This window comes from Engraulis encrasicolus, chromosome 8 (genome assembly GCF_034702125.1).
Source record: "Engraulis encrasicolus isolate BLACKSEA-1 chromosome 8, IST_EnEncr_1.0, whole genome shotgun sequence".
Lineage (NCBI taxonomy): Eukaryota > Metazoa > Chordata > Actinopteri > Clupeiformes > Engraulidae > Engraulis > Engraulis encrasicolus.
The window spans coordinates 25,079,130-25,088,495 of NC_085864.1; the positions used below are offsets into that span (position 1 = coordinate 25,079,130).

Below are 9,366 nucleotides of genomic sequence, written 5' to 3' on the forward strand. Positions count from 1 at the left end.
CCCTACACATGGTGTAGTATTCTTGCCAATGATAGCTGTGGGATATGAACCTGCAGCCTTCTGATTTCAAGTCAAATGAAGTCAAGTCAAGTGTACATTATTGTCAAAAAGCTATGTAACAGGGTTAGCACCTGCACGTGCATACGTGCGCGCACGCACACACTCACACACACACACACACACACAAAACTACTCGTGTAATGTAACTGTGTTATAATAGCCACAGGCATTAGGCCTCAGTATGTGTGTGACTATTGGTAGACAGTTAGAATAAATCCATTAGAGAGGTGAGTGAAATATTCCAATGAAGAGTTCACCGTCTAACAAGCAGGGGTGCCAGTAAAATGTATTTTATATGAAATACATGTAGAACAACTGCTCTGTGTTGCTATACAGGACACAAATTTTAAGAGTAAAATTTAAATTAAGGCCTATCCATCCTAACTCAAGCACTAATCCTACCTCCAGTATATATAAAAATTATGCTTGAGATTGAATAAAGCATGGCATGAAATAAAACCACTCTATTGATTTACACTCATATAATAGGTTTTGTGATTTTTGAATTTACATATCTTTTAATTTACATATCTGGGTGTCTTAAAACATTAGTTTAGAGGTAGTTCAGAGTTTCCCATTCACAATTGCTCCGTTTACATGCTGTTTTTCATTCCAAATTAATAATTCAGAATTAAAAAGTTCCATTGAGTCTACTTTGACTTTAATTTAATTCCGAATGTGGTAACATGACATTTTCAAAGCAGAATTAAGCTTTATTCAGAATTAAACAGAGTTAATTCTGAGTGGAATGTCTCATGTACAGTAAACATAGCCATTGCAGCAGGGCAGACAAACAACAGCCTCTTGGGGGAGACAGCTGCAGGCTACTCATTGATTGGCACTGTGATCTTTGAGACTTTCCTACGCGTGTTTTGACTTTAATTCTGAATAAAGCTTAATTCCGCTTCGAAAACGTCATGTAAACAGCTCTTAATTCGAAATTAAAGGAAAGTAAACTCAACGGAACTATGTAATTCTGAATTATTAATTCGGAATTAAAAGCATCATATACGTAACATTTGAAGCAGGGAAGGCAAACAACAACCTCTTGGAGGAGACACTGCTGCAGGCTACTCATTGATTGGCACTGCACACACAGACAGAGTTTCCTACGCATGTTTTGACTCCTGTGCAAACAGCCAGCTGAGCTCACAGCACCTGGAAAGCAGTCACTTGGAAGACTCCACTGCGAACGGTAGCCTTCAAAACATCTCAAAACACCAGGCTCTCTAATTAAACCCCAACTGGGGGCGGGAATAACACAAGATGACATCTGTGGGGCATTCTGTGGCCTCCACAAAGCAACAACAAAAACATTGAAGTCAAATGAAGCGCAAGGAAGTACATGTTTATTTTGAGGAACTGTCACAAGGAGACAAAACAATTAAAGTGTTTTTCGTACAGCAAAGAGGAGGAAAACAGTCACAAGAGGCTGACTAATGATCCCATCAGAAAACCACACATGGGCGAAACCAATTATTCTGAGGAAAACATTACATACTATGTCATCATTCTGGTCATCACTCTGTTGACCATGTACATGATGTAAGCATTGACCAGGACCCTGTGTGTGTGTGTGTGTGTGTGTGTGTGTGTGTGTGTGTGTGTGTGTGTGTGTGTGTGTGTGTGTGTGTGTGTGTGTGTGTGTGTGTGTGTGTTTGTGTGCGTGCGTGCGTGCGTGCGTGCATGTGCGTGAGTCTGTGTGTGTGTATTGACCATGTAAGCCAGGGATGTCAAACTCAGGTCCATTTAATTTGTTCCACAATATCATTTCAAATGTGTACCGGTATTACAGTTGGCCCTTTACTATAATAAAGTTGGCCCTTTACTATATAGTAGAATATATGATTTTGTCCTCTTTTGAAAGTCGCTTTGGTTATAAAGCGTCTACCAAATGTAATGTAATGTAATGTAATGTAATGTAATATAGTAACATGACTTGAACATCACATTTGGTAGGTCAGAGGAATATGAGTGGGTCCAGACCAGTGTAACATCTCCCACTCATTTACGACAGAATATGTGCGGCCGCATTTCAGCTACCATATATTGAGTGTTTGGGAAATTTGCCTTTGAGTATTTAGTGCATGTATGCAAAATGATCCATCTTAATAAGAAATATTGAATGCAGCCGTTGACTGCGTCCGAGATTTAGACTGTGGCCCCCTGGGAATTTCAGTTTGACACCCCTGATGTAAACTCTGACCCGGGCCTTGACTGGGACCTGTGTGTGTGTGTGTGTGTGTGTGTGTGTGTGAAATTCTGTCTATACAGTATATTCAACAGTTGGTGTGGGGTGGGGTGCGGAGTGGTGTGGGTATTCATTCACACACACACACACACACACACACACACACACACACACACACACACACACACACACACACACACAATTACATCTTTACATCTTGAATCACAAGATTAGGACATGGGAAAAAGGTCTTCCTCTGTAAAATATTGTATGCTTTAAAAACAAAAAAAAGTACCTATAATAATGTAATGACAGTGGTTGCCCAAGGCAGACCATATTGAAAAGAACATTTTGACTCAATTACATATTTGCAATCCAACCAGAACCTGATTATGTTTATTTTTAGGAAGGTTTTATCTCTCTCTCTCTCTCACACACACACACACACACACACACACACACACACACACTGACTCATACAACAATGCTGTAGGGTATAATTGAAGAGTTCAGATGCAAAACCCCCTAACTCCATTTCTGAAGACCTGCACTTCTATATTTTTAGAGAACCGGGTTGTTGGTTTGGTTTACATTCATGTACTTGATAATGCATATATTACATAAATAAAATGTAAAAATATGCAATTTTGCTAGCTTTGTATTAAATAAAAATTAATTAAGATTAATTTCTGAAAAGGCACTTAGGGGGTTTTGCATCTGAACTCTTCAATTCTTCTTTGGTTTGATGATCATAATTTAGTGCAACACAATAGTAATATAATAATTAAACAACGTTCCAGATGTTCCATACTGACTAGCGTCTCCAGTCATCAACAGTGACATCACTGTCATCCATCAACAGTGACATCATCACGGGGCCCCAACTCTGGCGAAGCGTACCTGTATCTATTTAATGGGAGTCATCGTCAAGGTATAGTGATGTAATGTACTGTCTGGTTGACTGGTCAGGCAGGCCAAGAGGTTGTCAGTAATGTCTCTCTGTGTGTTGCTATTGCTGTCTGGGACCTGGCTGGCGAAGGCAGGGCAGCCAGTTTGCCAACTGAGCGGGGTTCCAGTGTTGCCTTTCCTGTCTAAGGACGGGGATGTGATCATCGGAGGGGCATTTTCAATTCACAGCAAAATCACACCACCACGTTTGACTTTTACGGAACAGCCAAAACCTATCTCATGCTCTAGGTTTGTTACATCTGGTGTTATTTCGGAGTAACACTTTATTGCACATGTTCTTTTTAAGTGTATCCACATGTATCAATATGTGAGGAGTTTTGTTGCAAAACGATGTATCCACCATGTTTGACTTTTGTATTTTATTATTGAAAATGGTTGTTCAGAAGTCCTATCATCTATGTGTGATTTTTTGCCATTCAAATATGTTGACAATATACTTTTCAAACCTATAGGCCTATATAAAATGCATTCTGCAATGCAATGGAATGGAATGGCCAACATAAAAATGTAGATTTTCCAAAATGTTCCAAAACGGATGCCATTTTGCAACAAAGCTATTCATGAATTATCATGCACTTACACATAAGTGTAAGCCTAACTCTAACCCTAAGGCACAGTGCAAGAACAAGAATTGATATGCTTTTCCATACTTTGCTAATTTGCCCCTAATGAATGTAACAGGGATGTATGTACATGCATGTGGGCCTGTGTGATTGCACAGGTAATACTTATGGTTGTGCATTTCTTGTCAAATGGCTTGCCAGTTGTGCCCATTATCTCATTCCAGTGTGAATCTCAGAGAGTTTCGTTTTGCTCAGACGATGATCTTTACCATCGAGGAGATCAACAGGATCGGAACGCTGCTGCCCAACGTCACCATTGGCTACAGGATCTATGACAACTGCGGCTCCAGACTGTCGTCCATGAGGGCCGTGATGGCTCTCATGAACGGCCACGAGCCCACGGCCGAGGAGCCTTGCACAGGGCAGTCAGCTGTTCATGCCATTATCGGAGAGTCCGAGTCCTCCTCCACCATCATACTTACCAGAACAACCGGACCCTTCAAAATACCAGTGGTAATATACATAGATGCAGCGATTCTGATCAAATAATGATCTTTAAAATGACTAAAAGGTTGTTTATATATGTATTCGCTACATGTCTGTCATTTCTGAGATTTGAATACAAAAGACATCAGTATTCATCATTATACTGTGTAGGGCATATTGTCTTGTAAATATAGCTCAAGTAAATGATACATACTGCATACTGACTGCAATGACTGATGTCAACAACCACAAAAAAGACTGCAACGTAATATATATAATAGATAGGCCTACATGCTAATCAAGGTGGAATTCTTTATTATTGTAAAGTTATTATTGCATGTACAGTATGATGTTCATTATGTCTTTAAGTTATATCAAATTTTGAAGTGTCATTTGCTTCAGACATGTAACCATTTTTATATCTTTCAAGACTGACATGTGTCAAAGGTGAGTCTTCGGTCTTCATCAGAGGGTCACATGGATGTTGAAGTGTGACGTGCACAGCTGTTGTGATGTGTTGTGTCAAAACATGTTGGGTCAAATATATTAAAAAAACAACTTTTACATGTCTGAAACAAAAGAAACATGAAGATTAGTTATGAGTGCATTTAAAAAAATATTGTTAGGCCTATTCTCCTATTCTTATTATTGCATGTATGATGTGCATTATGTCCTTAAGTTTTATCAAATCTTTAAGTTTCTTTTCTTTCAGACATGTAAAAGTTTTTTCATCTTTCACCTGACGTGTTTCGAAAGTGATTCTTCTGTCTTCATGGGAGGGTCACATGGATGTTGAAGTGTGACGTTTCTTTAAAACAGCTGATGTTGTGATGTGAATGATGTGTCCAAACATGTTGGGGAAAAGATATAAAAAACATTTAACATATCTGAAACAAAAGAAACATAAAGATGAGTTATTAGTGCATTTTAAAAATATTGTTAGGCCTATAATGCTCTGATGAAGGCCAATATGGCCTAAACACGTAAGTGTGTTTAACAGAATTGTTAAATTAAAGACTTTTAAATATTTTTCTCAAATCTTAGAGTGCCTCTGCTTTTTCCTGCCTTTTTTGGATTGTTACTCTCATTTAGATCAGCCACTCGGCCACTTGTGAGTGTCTAAGCAGCAGGAGGGAGTACCCTTCCTTCTTCAGGACTATTGCCAGCGACTACTACCAAAGCAGAGCTCTGGCACAGCTGGTCAAGCACTTTGGCTGGACGTGGGTCGGAGCCGTGAACAGTGACAGTGACTACGGCAACAACGGCATGTCCATCTTCCTGACGGCCGCGGAGGAAGAGGGCATATGCGTGGAGTACTCTGAGAAATTTCACCGCAGCGAGCCCGGCAAGCTGCTGAAAGTGGTGGACGTTATCCGAAAGGGTTCGGCCAAAGTGATAGTGGCCTTTCTTGCGCACGTCGAGATGAACAACTTGTTGGAGCAGCTCACGCTCCAGAACATTACTGGCTTGCAGATGATCGGCGTGGAGGCCTGGATAACTGCAGACAGCCTGATCACCCCATCCAGCTTCAGCATCTTAGGTGACTCAAACCATTTACAGCATGCAATACTAAATTACCCAAAGATGCATTTTTTGAGAGGAAGATACCGCACACTCTGTCCATCTTGCTGAGTTTTATTTACATTTTTGTTATTTTCTTTGCCTTGCTAATTTTATGTGAACAACCTCACAGTTCACTCACTCAAGTTTCTTTATTCCTTTTTTATGAAAACATTTATTTCACAAGTTTAAAAATTGTCTGTTGTGTACAGGTATGTGTACTTACTCCCTTACTGTCTGGGGTATAACTCCTAATCACTCTCTCTCTCTCTCTCTCTCTCTCTCTCTCTCTCTCTCTTTTAGGTGGCTCACTCGGGTTTGCGGTGGGGAAAGCCAACTTGAGTGGCTTTGACGAATTTGTGAAACACTTTTGGGACGACACTTTCCACTGCCCGGAGATCGCGCCGCCTTCACAAGATGTGGAGCGTTGCGGCAAATACCAAGATCTTCTTGAGTGGAGGCACTATAACGATGACGTACCCGAGCTCAGATATTCCAGCAACATCTACAAAGCGATTTATGCGGTGGCTCATTCGATGCGCAGCCTTCTGAACTGCAGGGCGAATGTTGGATGTGAAAAAGTATTGCAAACTGAGCCACAGAAGGTACTACACCCAAATTAATAAACCACATGCCAGGGTGTGCGTCAGGGCTAGACTGGCCATCTGGAATAGCAGGCATTTCCCGGAGGGCCCTGCACCCTCGTGGGCCCCTATTTTCAGAAATGTAAAAAAAAAATTATGAGGGGGTGCCCTTTAAGCCAAAAGTGCCTGGGCCCTATTTCTCCCCCAGGCCAGCCCTGGTCTACGTAATGTTCAACCTACATGCATACGGTAACTTCCATTTGCAAATGGGAATGTAAAGAAAACAAAACACTAAACGTGTACCCAGTAAAAAAAAATACAGTATTAATTCAACACTTAGAGAATCTAAGATTTAACATCTGACGTGTGTTTGGTCCAACAGCACTCTCTACAGTAAATCAGGGGTGAGGAACCTTTTTCATACAAAATGCCACTTCAAATTTTATTATTTAAGTCCTCCATGGGTCGTAGTATGAACACAAACCAGGATTTCCCTTCGCTTCAACTCTTTATAGAAAGCAGCCACCTTTACACCAGAGAACCCACTTTTTTCACTGTGTAGGCTACAGTACAGTATGCCACAGACTTCACAACCCACAAAAGCTACACAATTTAAGTTTTTTTTTTTTTCACCACAGGTAGTCGAGTCTCTTAAAACAGTAAATTTCACTCTGAAGACCAACGAGCGGGTGTGGTTTGACAAGACAGGAGCGGCGGCAGCCAGGTACGAGGTGGTTAACTGGCAGCGGGGGCCAGATGGAAGAGTGCAGTTTAAACCAGTGGGCCACTACGACGTCTCGCTTCCACCTGGCCATCGCTTCGTCCTCAGCGAAGACAACATCGTATGGCCCGGGGCCTCTGCCCAGGTATGCTCATAGATAACAACTGGTACTACGAACACAACAAAGCCCATTACATTCATTTGAAGTTTGAAAAGGAAGAGAAGGTCGCACCTTGCATTTGACTTTTTTTATTACACATACACGTTTCGGTGTTCTGCGGAAGAATGCCGAAACGTGTCTGTATAATAAAAAAGTCAAATGCATGGTGCGACATTCTTTTACTTTTCAGTTTTATAATAATTTGGTCAGCACCCTAAAAAGAAGAAAAATCTGTTTGGGTAAAGCCTGCTCCAAACTTTATGATTCATTTGAAGTTTACAATGAAGTTTGTGAATTTGAAGCTTACACGTGCAAGGAATATGTGTCTGATGGCAGATGTTAGCTCTCAGCACACAACATGTGGGCTTAGTGCTTCACATGTCATGCAATATACAATAAAATGTACGTAGATGATGGAAACAGTACAGGCTGATACGCACTCTATAGCCACCCAAACAAGGAGGCCTAGACAATAATGTTGGTCCAATAGGCACATGATGCGCCAATGGAATAGAAGAACAATATGACAATAATAATACTGAATAGTTTTATCCTGACTGAAGTCTCACAAAATTTCGAGTAGATTGATTCAGGCACTTAATGTAGCTTGTTGATTGTTTTTCTCTTTTTCTAAATCACGCAGAGGCCTGTGTCTGTGTGCAGTGAGAGCTGTCCCCCAGGGACCAGGAAGGCCCAACAGAAAGGAAAACCCATATGCTGCTATGACTGTATACCGTGTGGAGAGGGAGAAATCAGCAATGAGACAGGTAACTCAGAGACAATCTATACACTGCACATAAAAGTTACCTGTAGAGCCCTATGCATAATCATCAAATTGTTCAAGATGCACTGTCTGAGCTCTGGTTTGCATAACCCATACCCACCCTGATGGCTTGCATCTCTAATCTCCGTGATGACAATTCTCTTGCAGATTCTAATAACTGCGAACCTTGCCCAGGACAGTACTGGCCAAATCCTGGCAGAGATAAATGCATACTAAAGCCTGTAGAGTTTCTCTTATTCACTGAGGTTATGGGAATTGTGTTAGTGTTTTTCTCCCTCCTTGGTGTCTTGTTAACTCTCATCACTGCTGTAATCTTTATGATGCAGAAGGACACACCCATAGTGAAAGCAAACAACTCAGAGCTGAGCTTCCTACTGCTCTTCTCCCTGACTCTCTGCTTCCTCTGTTCTCTTACTTTCATTGGTCGACCCTCTGAGTGGTCCTGCATGTTGCGTCACACAGCGTTTGGGATCACCTTTGTTCTCTGCATCTCCTGTGTTCTGGGGAAAACGATAGTGGTGTTAATGGCCTTCAGAGCCACTCTTCCAGGCAGTAATGTCATGAAGTGGTTTGGGCCTCTGCAACAGAGACTCAGCGTTCTTGGCTTCACTCTCATACAAGTCCTCATATGTGTGCTCTGGTTGACCATATCACCTCCTTTCCCTTACAAGAACATGACTCTTTTCAAAGATAAAATCATCCTTGAATGTGATGTGGGTTCAGCCATTGGATTTTGGGCCATATTGGGCTATATCGGACTACTTGCTCTGTTGTGTTTCATCCTGGCTTTTTTGGCTCGCAAACTACCAGATAACTTCAACGAGGCCAAATTCATCACATTCAGTATGCTGATATTCTGTGCAGTCTGGATCACTTTTATTCCAGCTTATGTCAGCTCTCCTGGTAAATTTACTGTAGCAGTAGAAATCTTTGCCATACTGGCCTCTAGTTTTGGTATGCTATTTTGTATATTTGCTCCAAAGTGTTATATCATTTTAATTAGACCAGAGTTAAACACAAAGAAGCATATGATGGGTAAAATGCCCTCAAAGTCTCTGTAATTTCCAAAGTAAAATGCAAAATGTGTAATAAGCATAATATCACGCGTTTGGTTTATTTTTCGTGTGGATGATTTTTGCCATTTTGAAATGGAATACAGCATGTGTAATAAATACAAACGCCGTGCAGATTCTAATTATACTTTATTTCATACAATTTTGGCAGATGTACAGCATCGCATCCAAACTCCAACCTTGGAAAAAGGTGTTGGTAGCCGATCTGTTGGTAC

General features: G+C 41.0%; 1 protein-coding gene across 1 annotated transcript; it reads left to right on the forward strand.

Moving 5' to 3' along the window:
- Positions 1–4,026: 4,026 nt before the first annotated feature.
- Positions 4,027–9,139, forward strand: LOC134454351 (extracellular calcium-sensing receptor-like). The gene is made up of 6 exons (XM_063205306.1): positions 4,027–4,296; positions 5,362–5,809; positions 6,133–6,434; positions 7,052–7,279; positions 7,938–8,061; positions 8,226–9,139. Exons 1-6 carry the CDS (start codon positions 4,042–4,044, stop codon positions 9,137–9,139), a joined length of 2,271 nt encoding a protein of 756 aa, XP_063061376.1. The 5' UTR covers positions 4,027–4,041.
- The last annotated feature ends 227 nt before the right edge of the window (positions 9,140–9,366 follow it).

What these genes read in the sequence shown, in the direction of transcription:
- LOC134454351 (XM_063205306.1), top strand. Translation starts at nt 4,042, where the DNA reads ATGATCTTTACCATCGAGGAGATCAACAGGATCGGAACGCTGCTGCCC. An exon ending in ATCCAGCTTCAGCATCTTAG is followed by an intron (nt 5,810 to 6,132) that starts GTGACTCAAACC and finishes TCTCTCTTTTAG; the next exon opens with GTGGCTCACTCGGGTTTGCG. An exon ending in AGAAATCAGCAATGAGACAG is followed by an intron (nt 8,062 to 8,225) that starts GTAACTCAGAGA and finishes ATTCTCTTGCAG; the next exon opens with ATTCTAATAACTGCGAACCT.